General features: G+C 36.6%; 1 protein-coding gene across 1 annotated transcript in view; it reads right to left on the minus strand.

Annotated features, from left to right (window-relative positions):
• The window catches only part of LOC120224856 (protein O-mannosyl-transferase TMTC2), a gene marked incomplete at its 3' end in the record, with an annotated part of 267387 nt that overhangs the window by 15457 nt on the left and 230652 nt on the right, over window positions 1–21278 (minus strand). The window contains exons 5-7 of the mRNA XM_039223097.1: window positions 6428–6513; window positions 5772–5956; window positions 4596–4674 (exon numbers count right to left, since the gene is read on the minus strand). Of these exons, the coding sequence (XP_039079028.1) occupies window positions 4596–4674; window positions 5772–5956; window positions 6428–6513 (350 nt within the window). The remainder of the gene's footprint in view (window positions 1–4595; window positions 4675–5771; window positions 5957–6427; window positions 6514–21278) is intronic.

The following is a 21278-nucleotide window of genomic DNA, read 5'->3' on the forward strand; positions in this document are numbered from 1 at the left end:
TGGCTCAGTTGCCTAAGCATCTGACTTCGGCTCAGATCTTGGGGCTGCTGGCTTCCAGCCCCATGTCAGGCTCTGTGCTGACAGCTAGCTCAGAGCCTGGAGCCTCCTTCAGATTCTGTGTCTCCCTCCCTCTCTGCCCTTCCCTTGCTCATGCTCTGACTCTCTCTCTCTTTCTCTAAGGTAAACATTTAAAAATATAACCAAATAAATAATAAAAAAATAAAACAACAAAACCCTAAGGGGTGGCTCAGTTGGTTAAGTGACTGATTCAATTTTGGCTCAGGTCATCATCTCAGGTTCCTCGATTGAAGCCTCACTTCGGGCTTCGTGCTGAGAGCATGAAGCTTGCTTGGAATTCTCTCTCCTCTCTCTCTGCCCTTCCAGCACTTGTGGAGACACAAGTCTCTCTAAAAATAAATAAACTGCAAAAAAAAAAAAATAAAAAAAAAGAAAAACCCTAGAAATTACCAGGAACAAGAGAATCAAAATGGTAAGAACAAAATACAGGCAAATAAGGCAATAAACAGCAACGGATCATTATCATGCAATTCCTCAGGAAGAAAAATACAATCTTTCCCTAACATAAAAGACATGTTACCCCTTGTAAACACATATTTTTTAAAGAACAGGAAAATATGAATTTGTATGCAAATTGTGACAACTACTGTCACGTTAGAAATAAAAAAGAGTTATTTTTCCCGTTTGGTTGGTTTGATTTCTTTGGTCCAGACAACATAACGCAGATGACATAGTTGGAGTCAAAGTAGTTTTGAGTTTAGAGTAATACAATTTTCCATCTTATTTACAGGCATTCACATATTAAGGAAAAGTACTGAAGAGCTCCAGACTAACTGTGAAACCACCTAGAAAGTTCCATGAGAGCAGGAACCATATGGGCGATTTTCATTTCATACTAGCACCACCACCTTTGTACCCCCCGACCCAGCACTTGTGACTTAAAATGAATTTTTTTTCCTTTTTGGCACACAGAGGTTATTCTAAACACAGTGATTATACACTGCCCTGACCAGGCAGTAACTCTAGACTCCCTCTTACTCCAGGCAACACATTACACCCTTTTGTTCTCAAGATATATTACCAACACGAAAGGGCTTAAATTGCTTAAATAATTAACCTAACAATTACTTTGCATTGACAAAGCTGAGTAATTTTATTTTAAATAGTAAATAGGCTTAAAATGACCTTTGGGATTGGAAGGGCTCAAACTGATAAAAGGATTTAAAAGTCACAGCCTCATTTAGTTTTCCATAATCTCTTAGGAATATTCAAAAGCCATATGCTAGTGTACATAATAAAGGAAATAAGCAATTATAGAGAAAAAAGGGGAAAATTGAAGGTGGTTAAAAATTATCTGATATTAAAGTTTAGTATCTTGCATATTTCATTTTTGTAGGTGTTTTATCATTTTTAACAAAATAAAGAAGTTTTTAATATATATTGAGACAAGGAATCCGACACATACCTCTATATCTACATCTACAGATACTTTGGTGATTTTTAAACAGGTAAATAAAAGTTTTTTGACATAGTAAAGAATGTACCAGCTTCAGTAACAGACAAGGGCTAAATAGAAAAAGGATTTGAATCTAAATCAGGAAACTACCCTTCTGCTTCTAACACAAACTAGAATCCTAAAAAGATCAACTCAACTCTTGGGGTCTTAATTTCTACTTTGCAAAATAAAAGAGATTATATTAGGAGGAACTTTGAAGATAGGCATCTTCTATCTCTAACACTCTTTTGATTTTTTACACATACTCCTTTATTTTAACCTCCAAATAAATGACAGCATAGGATGCATTTAAAAAGATAATGTTTGTATATATAAACACAAGTGCTTGGGGGTAGTGGTCCTGAGAATGTCAATGAATGAGCCCTAAGAAAAATGAATACTTACAGGCTAAATGTGGCCAGACATTATAATCCATCACTGATCCCTAAAGGGCACTAATAATATGTAAATGTGTGAATTAGAAAACACATTCAAGGCTGTTGATAAACTTGATAGGATAATAATCACGCTGACAGACTAATGAAACTGATGAACTGATAGGGCAGCTTATCTCCTGGGCCATTTTTTCTCTTGTCATATGGAGGCTAATCAAAATGTATTAGGAGTTAACACAAATACTCAGAGGATTTCACCCATTTGATTAGGAGGTGAACTCACTCTGAGAAAATTATAGTTTCGTGAACAACTGAAACTACAAAACGCGCTCAGCTGAAAGACCCTCACCTAAAATTACACAGAAGGCAGCCACCATAATTATGGAAGAGATCTGGAATGTTAAATCATATTGGGATTCTCCCATTACAAAGCCTTCTCAGAGTCTGGGCAAAATGACCTCTTTCTATAATGAAAAATAAGACAAAGGACTAAGCAATAACCCCAGGGTCATACCTATCATTTGCTGCCTGTGTGTGCTCAGCATCTGTGTATGAGAGACAGATCCCAAAGTAGCAGCTGAGTTTTCAATCAAATTTATTTGCATAAAATAATTGAATGAATTCTCTGAAATCACTAACTATATAGTGAGGACCACACTTCCTATTAATAATAAAGATGCCATATGCAGTCTGTTGCCAAGGAGCTGAGTCCTTTCCTCATTTAAAGAAAGACATCTTCTTTGAAAATTCAGGAAAATAGGGAACAAGGGTCCCAGAAGCATTAGCATTAAAAATAAAATCATAGAGTCAGGGGCACCTGGGTGGCTCAGTTGGTGAAACATCTCACTCCGGGTTTCAGCTCAGGTCATAATCTTGCAGTTCATGAGTTAAAGCCCCACACTGGGCTCTGTGCTAGCAGTGTGGGGTCTGTTTAGGATTTGCTTGCTCTCCCTCTCTCTGACTCTTCCCTGCTCTCTCTCTCTCCCTCCGTCTGCCTGCCCTCCCTCTCAAAATAAATAAACATTAAAAAATTTTTAAATAAAAAATAAAATCATGAACAAAACTACCGTGATTTCTTGAGAAAGCTAGAGAATAAAATCCTTTTAATGTTCATTTTGACATGAATAACCATCCAGCATTAATACAGAAAAGTTAATTCAACTGACAAATCTATATTCAAAAGGGACATACTTTATGGACACACATATGGGTAGATACATGTGCTGGGTAGGCAGATTGGTGGTAACATGCTGGGTGGTAAAAGCCACTGTTCTAATGTACTAAAAGTACATTTAATGGAGCTAGATTTTTACCTTTTAGTAATTGTACCAAAGAGAAAAAGAAGCCACAACTAAAAATATCCCAGTGTCCTCTTTCACCTAATCATGAAACCAGTCCATTGCTGCACAGGCCAACTGGGGGTGGGATTCTCAGACACGTGGAATGAAAACTTTGATCCCTCCCAAATTACTATTTTTCTATTTACTGACCTGTGCCTCATTCTATCTCTAAATTATTTCTAATTTTTTTTTTCCTTATTTAGAAATAAGAAAAAGTGTAGAAATAAGAAAAAGTGAGTGTCTTTGAGACCTATATACTTTCTAGTTTGGGAAGGTTTGGGATTTGTTGTGTGTGCTCAAGCCATATAGCTAGTATCAAATTTCTCAAATCATTGAATACAGAAGCATAAAATAATCCTAAAGATTATGTAGTCTGTTTTCTATGCCTAGAAATATTAAACAACTGAGTTTAATGAGAAAGGAAAATCTGAGTTTGTGATTTGTGCTTTGGAGAAAATAGGCAACTTGATGGAAAAAGTAACCATTTTTCTCCTCTCCTTTATCTATTTTTCTTCTCTCCTTTAACTTTATTAGCAAAGTTAAACAGCAGAGTATCTTAAACTGCAGGGATTTTCCCCCAAGAGACACATACTGAATAGGTAGTTTTCAGTTGTGTCTACTAGCAAATAGATATGGTGACAATTTCCTATAAGGCAGTCACAGATCAATCACAGACGATAGCTAGATTATTTTATTAGAAATTCTAGTTCTTGGCCTCTTACACTTTACTGTAAAATAATACTCTGATAAAACCTTATCAGTGAGAATAACACAACTTGGTTCAGTTATTCCCATTTTTTATAAGCATCAAAATCATGACTCTCTATTCCATATCATGTTTATTCAGAGGAATCTTCTGAATAAGAAAATAACATGATCAAACGTTATCATGAATTTGATAAATCATTAAAATATAAATCTTTATTCACCATTTTTAATCTCTAGAGTCTAGTTTTAATACTCATACCCAAATGGATTTGTGAGTCACTTGCAACAACTATGGTATCTGGCCAATTTGTTAAGAATCACTATGTTAATGTATTTATTTGCTCTTGTTAGAATAAGTGTGCTTTGTCAGGATGTCTGGCTGGCTCAGTCAGTAGAGCACGCGACTCTTAATCTCAGGGTCATGAGTTTGAGCCTCACATAGGCGGGTAGAGTTTACTTTAAAAAAAAAAAAGGGTGTTTTGTGAAAATTTGAATGTATCACACAGCTGTGAATAAGTTTTCTGTTTGTGTGTGAGGATTAATAATATAATTTACTAGAATTCTATTTAACAAAAGCACAAATTTTAATTTCTCCATAGGTCTCTGAAATATCAGTTAAAATATTAACATTTTACTTACCCATCATGTTGTACAGGCTCTGTGGGGCAAACTGCCTGGGCATTTTCTGAATTGCTTCCTTGTATACACTAAGGGCATCCTAATTTAGGAAACAGAAAGGAGACAAAGTACAGTGATATTCACTACAAATAAAATAATAACATCCTTCCAAAGTCAAAACCTTCCATTGCTATTTCTAAATGGTTCATTAGAGTAAAATACTTGAGCTGTCTTTTGATAGCATACCTACTTTAATTCCATGAATGAAAATATTCAACCCAGTTAGTAGAGAAGGCCATATAAACATTTAATTTAACAAGGAGTCAAATGTTATCAATGCTCTTTCATTTTAAGATTAAGTTTTTCCAGTTCACAGAGGTTATTCAGTTAAAAAAAAAAAACTAGTAAAATTCACCTTCAGAAACTACCCATCATCATCTAAAATCTATACGTACTTCAAGCCCAGCAACCAGGTAGGATCTAAACAAAACAGTGACTAACAAATCTTCTGGCTACTGAAATCCACTGAGATTATAAAAATGCAATTATATAAAAAGTCGTATCTTCCTCCTTATACTGCAGTCTTAATACAGGGTGTAAGAGTATGGGTTTGAGAGAGAGGAAGGGAAGGAGGATTAGTATGTGTGAGAGAGGGATCCCATGCAGGGATGCTTCATGGAAGACCAAGGGCACACACACCTCCAGCTTCCTGGACAATGTCCTGTCTCCAGTGCTTTTCCTCTCATCCCAATTAAAAAAATAAAATTAATTTTCATTTTATTCCTATTGTAAAAAGAATTAAGTGGATAGGATTAACAACAAATCCCTTCCTTAATACTCAGAGCACAGTGTAATTTATTTTTTTAAACATCAAATACTGGGTAGTAGATAACAGTACGAATGTGTCTTGGAGCATAAACTCGAACAGGAGATAGGCAAATAAGCTTAAGAAACTATGTAATTTCCCCTTTCTAGAGGAGTCACAATTACTCTGAGAAATTAACAATAACGAAATCTTAAATTCTGTGTAGCAGAGGTTCTTTTCCAAATGAATTCCACCAAAAAACTCTTTTAATAAAAACTCATATTAACTTCTTAAATGATCATAGTGCCCCTGCAATGACATCTTAGGGTAGAAAACATGGAGACAAGATCAAGAACAAGGGGGAAGGAACAGGGCGGAGGTTTTGGCCTGACCTCATAATGTCCCTGTTCATGATAGAGTTTTCCCAGGTTGTACAGACAGCTGGTAACTGAGCTCTTATGTGCATGAGGGTCCTTTAGATTTTCATCAGGGATCTCAGAGCACTTTAGGAATGTGCGTCGGGCTTCTTCTGTCTTTCCTTGGTTCATTAGAATAATACCGGTGTTTAAATAGGCAGCTGAGGAAAAAAAAAAAAAAAGGATGAGAAGATGATGCACTCTGTGACTACAATAATGTTATATTTACTTCAACTCTGTTTGTATGGATTATTTCTGATTTTATAAGAAAACCACGAAATAAATACTTGGGATCAGACATAGACGGGAGCCATAATGCAATAAGAAGTGCAGGTATCAGTGAAGAATATATGGATAGCCTTTGTCCTCAAAGAGCTCAAAATATTTTGAGCTTAAACTCTAGAGGAATACAAGTTGTATTTATCTTAATATATTACAAACGATAAATGGATATCAAACATGATTTAATTGAGACAGATGTAATAATTGAGAGGCTCATAATCCAATTGGTAAATATTCAGAAATAGAAATAGCATGTTTTTTTCTCTCTGAGGCTGTAAGTCATCAAGATAATTTTCATAGATAAAGAAGTAAAGAAAGAGGTGTTTTAAAAGAACTTGAATATGACTTACAAGCCAGGGTAGGCCTGCTTCCGATCGCCAGTTTGTAATAATGTAATGCTTCCGCAAACCTGCTGTTCTCCTGTAGAAGTAATCCTCTGCATGAGGAAAATAGAAATTTGGAGAAGGACTGCATTACTATACATAAAACCACAAATATTTATTTTATATTTCAAAACTAAAAATGGTTAAAGGGGCTGTAAAAATGCTGAGCTGGTACTATAAAAATAAATTCTAAATAGAAGGAAATGATTACTCAGGAGAGAAAATACAGGAGAGGTATCAGCTACATTTATGTTGCATTAGAAAGTATTAAGAAGTATTTTCAAAAAGCCCTTTCCTCCCAGTGAACTTTTTCCCTTTCCAGCAGTTTTTCCTCTTCCACTGGAATGACCAGCCACCTGGATTTCTTCTTGGAGCATGCACAATTTTTCATCACTTCAGAAAGGAAACTTATCTAAGGCAACACACACACACGCACGCACACACGCACACGCACCAGAGCATGAGATGCCTCTCTCACTAGCCATATTACTGGGGAAATACTGGTCCATGACTGCCTGAGAAACAAATGGTAATATGGGTCAATAGGAAAAAGAGAGAATTTAGCCAGATACTATGTAAGAACAGAGAGAAGACTGAAGGTTATTCAAATTGGTATTTCCTTATTTTCTGGATTTAGTGAAATAAGTTTGAATTTCAGAACACTAGGAAAATTTCACCTCACTGTTGTGAGAGACAACACGCTTTTGTCTACAGACCGCTAAACCCCACGGGTCTCCTGAGAAGGCTCCTAAGGCAGTGGCCACATGGATTATGTCATTCCAGACTCCACCCTCATGACCTAAATAAGAATTATAATCATATCTATAAAGAATTATAATTATATCATATCTATAAAAATATAGTGTCGGGGGTGCCTGGGTAGCTCAGTCGGTTGAGTGTCCAACTTCGGCCCAGGTCATGATCTCACACGGTTCATGCATTTGAGCCCTGCGTGGGGGTCTGTGCTGACAGCTCAGAGCCTGGAGCCTGCTTCAGATTCCGTGTCTCCATCTCTCTCTGTCCCTCTTCCACTTGTGATCTCGCTCTCCCTCTGGCTCTCAAAATGAATAAACATTAAAAATATTTAAAAATACAATGTCAGGGAATTGGACTAAGTACAAAAAGCTCTCTCAGAAGCTTTTTGGCCTGTGCCTTATTTTCTTGTAATCAGTGAGTATCTTATGGACATTTGGCACCTTTATTGGGTCAAGTATTGCTGTTGTAAACCTCAAACTGAAGAGACCACTTTGCCAGCTGCTAAGGCCTTTGCAAAATGAGAAGGCTACCGATAAACACACATCATTTTGTAGAATATTTTTAAAATATTCATCTTACTATTTAATGAGAATCACTGAAAAAATATGAAGAAAATCATTTCAAACATAAAGTCTGCTCACTTGTATCATTAGCAAAGATTAACCTTACTATTTCTAATATTTAAGATTCATCTGAATAGATCAAACCATTCCAAAGCACATCACATACATAGATACATAAATGTATATTTCTATAAAAAGATTTGAGCAACAATTTTTTTAATGTTTATTTATTTTTGAGAGAGAGAGAGAGAGAACGAGGAAGGGAGAGACAGAGATAGGACACAGAATCCAAAGCAGGCTCCAGGCTCTGAGCTGCTAGCACAGAGCCTGACATGGGGCTTGAACCCACCTACCATAAGATCATGACACTCAACCTACTGAGCCACCATGCACCCCTGAGCAGCAATTAGTTTGATCATGAAATTGATTTGCTTTGCAGCTGAGTATACTTTTCAGTTGCTAGTTTCCTGAAGTATCCAAGAGTTTGTGCCAATGTTCAACTGTCTTTTTTTTTTTTTTGAGGGTGCAGGGGAGAGAGTGCAAGTACAAGTTGGGGAGGGGCAGAGGAAGAAGGAGGGGAGAATCTTAAGCAGGCTCCATGCTCAATGCTGAGCAGGATGAGGGGCTTGACCTCATAATAGTGAGATCATGACCTGACTCTAAATTGAGAGTCAGACACTTAACCAACTGAGTCATCCAGGTATCCCTGTTCTACTGTCTTTAAAAGTGGGTATATACCTAAAACTAACATAACATGACATATCAACTACACTTCAGTTTTAAAAAATAATAACTCTAACAAAGGGATGAAATACTCTTTGTAAAGACCTGAATATCTTTAAAAATAAATACAAAAAAGGTAGAACTGTTAAAGAGAAGAGAAAATTCACATGCTTTTTGAAAAAAGAATAATATTCTAACAATAATTTTATTGAAAAATGCTGGATTTCCAGTTAATTAAGTTCATATACAGAATCTCATTTCAGAAACTTATCTACAACCTTAATTCCCTTTATCACTTTCCTTTGAGAGTCAGATAATGAGGTCCTACACCTTTGATACAAGGCTAAGGGCACCTGAGGAGAAATACCATCCAGATATTTAATTCTATTTTTTGTACCTTCCTTAGGAAACAAAATGCTTCCAAGAACCCCCGTTTACCTAATATCTTCAATCTTTTTGTCCACTATAGTTTCCTTTGCCTTAAAAAAAAAAAAAAAGAAAAAAAAAAAGCTTATGTACCTCTTAGCACATAGAGGAAGAAAAACTCCAGCAACCTTTATTCATTTCTGCATCTACCTATACCTCTTATTATTGCTCTTCTCAGATACAGATTTCCTTCCAGAATGGTCTATAGTGTAAATGTCCAATGACTCAAATCCTATTTAACCCTAAATCCAGTTTATCAGTTCTAATTATCAACCACCCCCTTTCCCCCACATAGTGTGCTTATATGAATTGCCCAAACAACTGTACTTGTGACTGTGTAACTCCTCCTTCTTCCTGAAATTTTATTTCCTCTGCTTCCTGGAGACTGGTCTCCCCTAGTTTTCTGGACTTGGGACCATCCTACAGAGAATAAAAAAAAAAGTATCTCTTGAAGTACATTCATATATTACTTTGAAAGACTGGTGCTTCAGAGGACTTTGTCTTTCTTCTCCTTTCTTCACCAATACTGTCTCTGCATGACATCATGCTTATATGTAGCTCATATATAGACTGACTCTTCTCAGTTCTGAAGTGGTGATTGGTCTCCTGACATCCAGATTTATTTTTAACAGCTTACTGAACTACTTCAACCTAGGTGCTCACTAGAATTTCAAAATCAGCATATCTAAAACCTGAAAACAGCCTCTCCTGCTCAAGAATAATAAAAAGAAGGGGTGGGCACCTGGGTGGCTCAGTCGGTTGAGCGTCCGACCTCGGCTCAGGTCATGATCTCACGGTTCATGGGTTCGAGCCCCGCATTAGGCTCTGTGCTGACAGCTTGGAGCCTGGAACTGCTTCGGATTCTGTGTCTCCCTCCTTCTCTGCCCCTCCCCTGCTCATGCTCTGTCTCTATCTCTCTCAAAAATAAATAAGTATTAAAAAAAAAGAAGGGGCACCTGAGTGGCTCAGTTGGTTAAGCATCGACTTCAACTCAGGTCATGATCTCACAGTTCATGAGTTTGAGCTCCATATTGTGTTCTGTGCTGATGTTATGTCCGAATCGCGAGTCACCTCCAAGGAGCTGACACCGATGCAAGTATATAAGGGTCTTTATTACAAGCTCGAGCAGGGGCTCACCCATCTCCCGGCAGAGCGGCAGCAAGGTGAAGCCCCGAACAATGGCGAGCAGGGTTTTTATGGGGTAAGGGACAGGGGTGTTACAGTGCACATGTTGTACATACAGCATCATCACATAAGCACCAATCATAATTGTACAGGACCCATGGTAACAGTTTTGACCATTCAGTATCTGTGAGGCGTCCTTACTTTTGGCAGGACCCAGTCATGACCTTTGAGAATCCTTTGAAAATGACCAATTATGAGGTGAGTTCAAAGGGCCCACGTGGGGTTTAGTGGTGAGTGATTGGCTAGTTTGTACAGAGTAACTACCTGCAGTTCCCAGGCCTAACTCAGACTACAGGAATGTTACACATTTCTTTTGACTGGCTGATCCGAGGGTGGTCCGAGGGTGGCTTCAGCTGAAGCTTTTCCTGGAACTGGGCTACGTGCAGCCCGAGGTTGCTCTTAATGAAGGACTTAATTTCAGGCTCCTCACTGACAGCTCGGAACCTGGAGCCTGCTTTGGATTTCTCTCCCTTTCTTTCTCTCTCCCTTTAGAGCTCTCTCTCTCTCTCTCAAAAATAAACAAACATTAAAAAAAGAATAAGTAAAAAGATAAACAAATGAAATAAATAAAAAGAGAAAAAAATCTCTTTGGTAATCAGCACCACCATTCACTACATTTACAAAATCAGAAACCTGGTGATCATTTTTTACTTTTCACTCATACTCATAATTCCATGTTTTATAAAGTCTTCAAAGCCCACAAATTCTTTATTTTCTCACTCTTTACTCTGCCTCTCAAGGTTTATCTTTATGGCTCCATCAGAGCCCTTTGTATCTTCACTGTCACCTAAATAACTGCAACAGCCCACTAATTAGTCTCTACATAATTACATTTCTCAAGGCCATATGCTGTTAGGCTAGACAGAATTAACATGAGGAGATGAGCACCTATTTTTGACAATATGCCTAAAGCCCATAAACTTGCAATCTGATGAATTCAGCCTCATGGGCTCCCTAACGCTAATGTACTAAATTCCAATCATTTCCCAATTCAAAACCATACAGAGGAGAAAACGATAAATAGCATCATCACCATACCTAGAGAATTTTGTCCAGCCTGCTTTATTCTTTGGAGGAATATAGTCCTACGGAGAGCTATAGTAGTCAAGTGTCCAGGAATACTTATAATACAGCCCTTTGAATCCCTGAGTATCATCCCCTACATTATGTGAATAAAGGCAGCAGATAATTGAGTCCAATGAAGTGAGATCGCTATTGTGACCAATTTCTCATGGCTAAAGATTTTAACTAAGCATCAACTATGCCCTAGTGTGCATGCTGTAAATGTGAACAAGACAGATATACGCTCGCCTGTGGATGAACAATCTACTGAGGGAGATAAATAAAATAAATGTTGTGGAAATAAATATGCTAGAGGATGGAGGACCAACACTGGTCCAGCTCAGGAATGGAAAAGTGAAGGTTCAGTGTCAAAGTGACATTGGCAGAGATGTGTAATAAGCAGCACTTCACCAACAGTAAAAAGTGTTAGGAGCTCCATGTTATACAGGAAGAAAAGAAGTTCAGAAAATTTACCAACTCTAGGTTTTATGATTAAGAAGAGGCAAAGCCAAGATCTGAAACACAGTTACTCTGATAATAAATCCCATGTTCTTTCTAGAAGACAAGAGGAGGAAAGCAAAAAATATTTCAACTTGAAGTGCCTTCATACTAGTTTATGTTGCTTTTTGCTCCAGTACTAATTAGCATCCATGCTCTGATAAAGAATCCCACATGTTTTGGCGGTTCAGGATGGACTTGGGTTAGTTCTAGGACTGTAACACAACCAAGCTTCTGTTACTGCTGTTTCCCACATTTACCAAACCCATTTTTTATTTACTGTAGAGATGACAGAGGAATAGAAACCTTTCACATAGTAATAATTGTGGTAGTAGTAACAGCTAAATTTATTTGATGCTTACAGTGTGTCAAGCACTTGACATAAAATTCACATTTATTTTTCGACAATAATCTTAGGAGGTAGGCTATTATTACTAGTCCCATTTTACAGAACATGAACTTCAAACAAGAAAAAGTTTAGCAACATGCCAAATGTCACACAACTAGTAAGAAGGATGCAATAATGGAAGCCCAGCAATCTGATGATAAAGGCAGATATGTATTGTAATAAAACATTTATAAAAGGCTTTTCCAGAACTGTTTAAAATTGATGACACGGTTTGTTTACATGCTGATCATATCAATAAAATATTCTGGATGCTCTGTATATTAAAAATAAAAAGACATTTTAATATATCACAAAGCCAGAATCTAATGAGAAATAAATGTATTCATATTACATGAAGGTGCTTTACAATCAAGGGAACTAGCTCATGCTACACATTAATGTGAAGTTCAACGGTCTTTTGAGAAAGAAATTGAAAAAAACATTTCTGATCTCTCAATAACAAGTGGTTGGGTCACTTTTACATATGTATGGGTGTAGGTGGATATATTATAGTATTTTCTTTTTATAATTAAAAAAATTTTAATGTTTATTTGTGGGAGAGAGAGAGCACAAGCATGAGTGGGGGAGGGGTAGACAGAGATGGAGACACAGAATCTGAAGCAAACTACAGGCTCTGAGCAGTCAGCACAGAGCTCAACGTAGGGCTCAAACTCATGACCCATGAGATCATGTCCTGAGCTGAAGTCAAGGCTTAACTGACGGGGCCCCCCAGGGACCCCTATAGTATTTTCTAATAGAAGAAAATATTTTACTTCTCGTTTTTCTCCCCCAGTGACTTATCCTTCAGAAAAACAATGAAATTTAGTACTGAGTGAAGAGGAATACAAATTGGGGAAACAGAGAGAATGAATATTGTTTTAGTCAAAGAAAGAAAGCACATCTTGATCTATAAAGTACTATTCACTCTAACAGTTAAATTTTAGAAAAACACTTTATTTAACCAAAAAACCCCACAAAACAACAAAATGCCCTCCCTTAAATCCTATTGGCTATTTTTAATTTGATTTTGATCATATGGTTTAGGAATTACCACTAGCATGTAGAATATTTTTTCCCCTGTGAAAATTTTGCCTAGCTTTATGCCAATCTCCCTAAAAACCCTGTCTTTGTCTAAAATCCCATTTTTTAAAGAATCACAATCATCTAGACACTTGATAAATGAAATCCAATCAAATCCATGGTAACAGTGGATTGGACAGAGTTAAATGCAAACATTAAATGTAAGTAGGCATACAAATCCCTAGCTGATTCCAAATATTGACAGAGACAGAAGGGAAACATTTATTTAGCACAGTGTCTCTCAACCAGGGATGGCTTCTGTCGTATCCCCCGACTTGGCCTATCCCCCAGGGAACACCAGGCAACAGACATTTATGTTGTCACGTCTGGGTGGATTCTACTGGCATCTAGTGTGTAGAGGTCAAGGATGCCACTAAACATGTAAACCTGTTAGAAGACACACGATTGCCCCTAAAATCAAAGACTTATCTGGCCCCAAATACCAATAGTGCTGAAGTGAAGATATCACATTTTGCATTTCATATGTACTAACTGCAACACATTTCTTCATAAAAGTTTCTGAAGAAGACCTTAAGAGGTCTTCATGTTCTGCCATTCACATACACGGCCCAAGGAAAGAATATGGAAAAAAAGAAATCAAGTTACAAGGATTAAATTATTTTTCAATAAAAATCTAATCTATCATTTCTACTTTTTTCATTAAAAAAAGGAATTAGAGCCATGCCTGGGTGGCTCAGTCGGTTAAGCGTCCAACTTTAGCTCAGGTGATGATCTCGTGGTTTGTGAGTCGGAGCCCCGTGTTGGGCTCTGTGCTGACAGCTCAGAGCCTGGAGCTCAGATTCTGTGTCTCCCCCTTTCTCTGCCCCTCCAATGCTCATGCTCTATCTCTCTCTGTCTCTCAATAGTAAATAAAAATGTTAAAAAAAATTTTTAAAAGGAATTAGAAATGGGATTTTCTAAAAATTAAAAGAAAAAGCATACCTGTCCCACCTCTAGCAGTACAGCTGAGCAAATTGTCAGTGGCTCTTTGTAATGAGATTGCCCTCTATACAGAACTGTAGAAACCTACTGATCTTCAAGTGAAGCTTTCTTTTGCCTAGTTGAAATCTGAGATATTCAAAAGTTGGTATTTTTTTTTTTTGGCAAGTTTATTTTTGAGAGAGAGAGAGTGTGTGTGTAAGAGGGAGCAGAGAGGGAGTACACAGAATCCAAAGCATACTCCAGACTCCAGGCTCTGAGCTGTCAGCACAGAGCCCAAGGTGGGGCTCAAACCCAGGAACTGCAAGATCATGACCTGAGCCTAAGTTGATACTTAACAGACTGAGCTGCCCAGGTGCCCCAAAAGTTGGTATTAATAAATACAGACATCAGCAGACAAAAAGTATACTTTTCAAGAATATATAGGACAGTGAGTAAGCTGATGTTTACACACAAAATGTGGGTGAAACAGGATGCAGTTTACACAAGAGTCATGCACTAAAACAACTTAAAGTTAGGATGATATTAATGGGAATATTTCATAGTAAATAGTATGGCTATTCCTTGGGCAAACATACTTAGCAATCAGAATAAATCAGATAACTTACTGTTCACAGGAAACGGCTCAAAAAATAATCTGTAATCCCTATAGCCCAAGTACAGTAGTCCCCGCCTCCTCTACCAATCCGTGATTTTGCTTTCCATGGTATCAATCATTCATGGTCATCTGTGGTTGAAAGACAATCTTCCTTCTGATGAATCATCATCACCTAGTGCTAGGTCAATAGCCCCCTAACACTACCTGACAATAACTACATCATTTGCCTCATTCCATCAGGTAGCTATTTTATCATTTCACATCATCACAAGAAGGAGAGTGAATATGGTACAGTAAGATATTTTGAGAGAAAAAGAGAGACCACATTCACATAACTTTTATTACAGAATATTGTTATAATTATTATATTACATTATTGTTAATCTCTTACTGTGCTTAACTTATAAATTAAACTTTACATAGCGATGTACGTGTAAGAAAAAATACAGTATATATAGGGTCTGGCACTACCCACAGTTTCAGGCATCCAGTAGGGGTCATGGAACATATCCCTCACAGATAAGTCTGCCATTGGGGCTATTATAATAATAAAATCTGTTCATTTCCTTAACAGAGGACCATGGGGGAGAAGAAGGGGAAAAATAGTTGGGGAGAGGGAGAGAGGCAAACCATGAGAGACTCTTGAATGCTGAAAACAAACTGAGGACTGATGGGTGTGGAGGGTAGGGGGGTGATGGGTATAGAGGAGGGCACTTGTGGGGATGAGCACTGGGTGTTATATGGAAACCAACTTGAAAATAAACTATTTAAAAAAAAATTTTTTTTAAATCTGTTCATTTCAAATTGAGGTATTTTTTCTGAATTTTATTGCATTTGATTATCCTTTAACATGTGTAGGTACTTTGAAACTAGGATGCTTTTCCTTAGATAAAGTATTATAAATTTTAGGTGTTCAATTTTATTCTAAGGTATTTATGCATTTGAAATTTCCCAAATGAAATTAATTAGCACTGGTCTGGAGACATATTTGAACTTTGCATAAATCCAAATTTCCTAAAATTGACTAATTTAGCTAATGACTCTAAGAATGACACTTTATATAATTTAACTGTGAAATGGCATAAGAGCTGAACTTGTTATGTTCTTTTTTTCTTCAAGATTTGTGCTTAGTTTTAGGCTATGCTTACAATAGGACACTTGGAAAAATAAATCTTTCTTCTCTATTATACAGAAGTGACAACAGCATGTCACACTCATACACACAAATGCTTCTGAATCTTGCTTGATAAAATAGATAATCAGGCAAAAATCTCAAGCGACTATACCAGCAATAAATGGAATCTATATGGAGAGCTCTATTATTATAAGAGCTACTGACGACTTGCTCAGATGCACTGACAAAAGTGGCACGGGCAAGCTTTTTCTTTTTAATTTCTAAGAAATTCAATTTCACTTTTGTCTTTTTGGAAACAGTCAATAGAAATGATAGACTGCAAAAACAAACCCTGTAAATAAAATAAGTTGCTACTACTTGAATCAACTACAGTAATTCAAAGGTTTAGACTGAGGCAGAGGCTGGAAATTAGGTATCTAATAGGTACTAACGACTGAACATATAAAAAGAACCAGGACCAATCAGAAAGCCAGGCTTGGTCATGTGAGAAATCTATGTCCAATGAGATGAAAGCACAGTGGTTTGTGTACCTCTTAGGAAAGGTCTCTGAAAAAGAGAAACCATGTTCTCCCTTACCTCTCCTCTGTCCTGCTAACTGTAAGGTACAAATCCTGTTCTGAGGACTGTGGGCAAAAAACAAAGGAGCCCAGGAAACAGCCCTTCATGAAACTCTATGAACTTTGGGGCTACACATCTCTGGACTTCTTTTTGTAAGACAGCGAATACAATTTTAATTCATTTAAACTAACGTTATTTTGAGTTTCTTATTACTTGCAAACCAGCCTCCCCCCAACTGATAAAATGCCACATGCATCCTTTTGTTTTCTGTATATATATTTTTAAACCATATAAGACCATAAAATATGTAATATCAAGTATGGCTCCGATCGAGTATTTTAAGGAAAACTAACTATATTTGAATGACTACAAAAAATGAGCTGCCTGGTTTTTAGTGATAACCAGAGTAGGCAATTGCCAACTATAAAAATAGCAGTTAATATATTTAATTAAAATTATGTAACTTAAGAGCGTAATGGGTGCATGAAATTGGAACTCTTAAATTAAGCTCCTAGACATCAGAGTGGTCAGAGTTATCACTCTTCACCCAAAGAGTAATGACATTAGTAGCATTTTTTAATAAAAGCATTTTAATTAATCCTCTCAATTCCCAAATAACTAGGAAGAAGGAAACTCACAGGAATTATCAAGTGAAATGAAATAGGTAGGATTTTCATCTCAGGAAAAAAAAAAGATTCAATGAGATACAATTGATTGAATTTGAGTTCCAAAGGAGATACCACAGACAAAGTTATATTTTCTGCTCTCAATGGCTTTCAGGCCACCTTGGGATAATAAACTTTGTATCTGAGGACCAAATATATTAATTCTCTCAACTTATCTTTTTTTCTCAAATCATATACTCAACTTTCTCTTTCTCCCATTCTATTTTAATTAAACTATTTCAGTTTAATAGGTACAAATGACATTTTTACAAAGATGACTTTGGGTATAAAAGCACTAATAAGGAAGCGGATACAAATTGTTCACCTTTTTACTTAAAACATGTAAACTCAACTTGTAAAAACAATATTTAATACATATGCTACAAAGAGCATGACTTAATTGGATACTTATTTTAAACTACTGCTAAATTATTATACATGATTATTATATACCATTATGTACTATGAGCAAAATTAAAAAAAGATGTCCCTTCTTGAAAAGGTTAAATTCCACTGGGAAGGATAAGGAGCAAGTTGTTCTCTGACTCTGTACTTTATTATTTATAAAAGAAAAAATTTTTTTTACAATTTATTTATTTTTGAGACAGAGACAAAGCATGAGCAGGGGAGGGGGAGAGAGAGAGGGAGACACAGAATCTGAAACAGGCTCCAGGCTCTGAGCTGCCAGCACAGAACCTGACATGGGACTCAAACCCGTGAACCGCGAGATCATGACCTGAGCCGAAGTCGGACGCTTAACCGACTGAGCCACGCAGGTGGTGGCTGACTCTATACTTTAAATGCATGAAAAAGATTAGAAACAGTGATAGAGAAAAAGACACAGCCATGTGACACGGACTAGACAGATGTGCACACCTGATTCTATTACACAGCTTCCCAAAGCTAAATCCTGTTTCATCAGGTGTCACTTCCAAGTGTCACATACCTGCCAACTAGATTTCAGAAAATACAGTTAAGCTTCCTCTCTGGCATCTTTCTTTTGACACAGACCTGTTTGTTTGTTCCAAACTGAATTTTGTTTAACTTTGACAAAGTACAGTAATGACATCTTACTTCATAAGGAAGATTTTTTTGTCATTCTAACCTGTCAAATGTGGGGAGTAGGGATCCAAACAAATTAATTTTTTTTGTTGTTTTTTACATATCAAATGCATTCCCAAAAGTCTTATCAATAAATATTCGGGGGGAAATGAAGAAGCTGTAGCTTTTTTTCTTTTTTTAATTTTAAAATTAGTTTTTGCTTAGGGTGTAAAGAAAGAGAAACATTATTTTCACTATGTCTTAAAAGTATGTGAGGTCTCAATTAAATGGAGAATTCATTGCAAAGTTACTTTTCCTGAGTAAGTACTGACACAATGGGATCCTAACAAACTCTGAAGTCCTATGTAAGCCATTTGTTTCTGTGACAGGTCCTGAAAAAGATGTCTCGTGATTAGTATCTTTCATAATTCTTTCAGTAAGCCCATGAAGATATAATCCCCATTTTACAAATAGGAGCCCCCAAACCAGAATGGTTACTCAACTTAAAAAAAATCCATGTAGCTAATTTATTGGTGGATCTGGGATTCACAGAACTATTAATATATGCCTACTTTGCTTTATAACTGTCTCCTGAATATATAATTAAGGCTGTATTTTCCTCTACATGTCACAAAATAATAATAGGTATGAATATACATCCCTAGTTAAGAAACAGTGCTTAATAGGAAGCAAGAAAGAGATTTAATACTGGATGGCTTTATGATAATGTTTTCCAGATTATTTCTTTTCATCCTTAATATTAGTAATACAAGATATAAATTCTTTTCACTTTAGACATATGAAAACATTAGGGAGAGAAGTTAAATAGCTCACCCAAGGTAACATAACTGAAAAGTCTTAGACTAAGACTCAAATTCAGAGTTGCTAGGCTTCAAATCCCATTGTCTTCCCATTACCTCATATTGGTCCATCGGGAAGAAGTGTCTGTTCTCAGTATTAGCATTAGTAATTACCATCTACTGGCTCATATACTCAGTGCTCCTTCACTGTTGTTATTAATATATTTCTTTCCTGTCTTTCTGTATTTATATATGTCCATACCAATAGATAAATATTTTTAATTTGCTTCAAATGTGGATAAACTAAAGCCTCCAATGCCAATCAACTTTACCAAGAACAAACATGCTTGTGTGATAGCTAATTTCATGTGTCAGCTTCTTGGATCATAGAATGCCAAGATACCTGGTTAAATGCTATTTCTGAGTATGTCTGTGAGAATGTTTCAAGAAGAGATCAACATTTTATTCATACACTGTGTAAAAGCAGATGACCTTCTCCAGTGTGGGCAGGCATCATCTGATCTGTTAAAGCCTGAACAGAATGAAGAAAAAATGGAGAAGATCTGCATTCTCTCTGCCTGAACTGGGGCATTGACGTTCTTCCTTCAGACCTCCTGGATCTCTGGCCTTCAAATTCAGACTGGTATTTATGAAGGCTCTCAAGCTTCTGAACTACACCATTGTCTCTCCATGAATCTCCAGCCTGCAGAGAGCCAATCCTGCACGTCTTAAGCTGCATGACTGCAAGAGCCAACATCTTATAATACATTTCTTTATTATATACATACGCTATTGGTTTTGGTTCTGTGGTGATCCCTGCCTAGTACAACTTATAAAGAGGTTTCCTTGAGTTATTCTTAGGCTGAGGATCCACTCCTCTTCCTAGACATGTTCGCCAATGAATACAGGTATGCCCTCAGAGAGTCAGAAACAAAGTCAATGAATAGCTAACAAACTCTTTAGCTTTAATTATTATATAATTATATCAAGTTTCCAGACATTTTATTCATTCCTTTCTACAGCATAAGGAGATGCCATTACTCAATTCTGCTGATGAAGAATAAGGATCATGCAATTTGACTAAGGCAACAATGGGACCAACATATGGGAGAGTTGAATCTAAATCTGCTTAATGCCAAAGTTCATGCCAGTAACTATTTCATGAAACAGACTCCATGGTGCAAAGGTGGCACAGAGTTAATTTTTTTAAAAAGAAAACTTTCCCTTTTACACACTTCACTCCTACTGTTCTGGTAGACCTATCTATATATTCTGGGATCACAGTCAAATATCTTTCAAATATCATCTCATCCTCCCAGGAATTCTGTGATTCAAAACAAACAAAATTAAGAACTAAAAAGCACCTAACACAAATTAAAGCACTACCAATTACTTAACTTTAAACTTACGTACAGGTTTGCTATTTATTCTTTACTATTTACAGGACCTATACAACATAGATTATTATTATGTAATTTCTTAAAAAGGAAAATTTATCAATTGGATAGTATGCAATTACTCTTGGGGGAACCCCTAAGCTGGGTTATGGGCATAGGCTGAAGCCTGACCTACTCAGTAAAAGTCAAGGTAAGGAGACTGTTAATCAGTTCATTCATTCATTCAGCCATTGAAAATACATCCCATGGTCCTATTATAGAGATTTAATGACTAGAAGAAAAGAGATAATTTAAAAAGCAGTAACAAAATTGTCTGTAGGGTACTATGATGTCTCGTGAGGTGCTATGGAAGTCCATAGCAAGAAAACCTAATTGAAACAAGTTTGTTCAGGCAGCAGAGGAAAGAAAAATGAACAATTGTGAATTCCACAGGCATCAACACACTAAAAAAAAAATCACACACACGAAAAAAAAAAAGAAGAAGAAAGCTTCAGTGCCTGATTCCTTCTATAGATATGGTTATAATTTCGGTTAGAGATATTCCCGTGGGCAAACAGTGATTTAGTACAATGTACTCACTTTAAACATAAATGTTCAACAAAGTGGGTGTTTTCTTTGTCCCTTAACAGCAGTGCTCTAACAAACGTCTGCTGTTGAACTAATAAATTATGAAAGGGGAAAAGGTATCATGTATCTCACAGACCAGTAGGAATAGGTGTTAGGTCATACAAGTAATTTCTAACTTAAGAATAGCAAGATGAATTCCAAAAATGAAAGTCTGAGTTTATCCTTTTTTTTTTTTTCTTGGAATAGATTTTGCAACATAAAAACAACTCACTCACAAGCTTCTCCTGAAGTACTCAAAAAGTTTGAAAGAAAGCACCATTTATAACAATGCTCCTAAAACTGCCTTTGCAGGTTTAATTTTGGTGCCAAAAAAGGATGTCCCTTCCTCCAATCAGGGGTCAAAGAGAAGAAGGATTTCTTTATGGCAGTACCCATCA

This window comes from Hyaena hyaena, unplaced genomic scaffold (genome assembly GCF_003009895.1).
Source record: "Hyaena hyaena isolate Hyena2069 unplaced genomic scaffold, ASM300989v1 scaffold_1273, whole genome shotgun sequence".
NCBI lineage: Eukaryota > Metazoa > Chordata > Mammalia > Carnivora > Hyaenidae > Hyaena > Hyaena hyaena.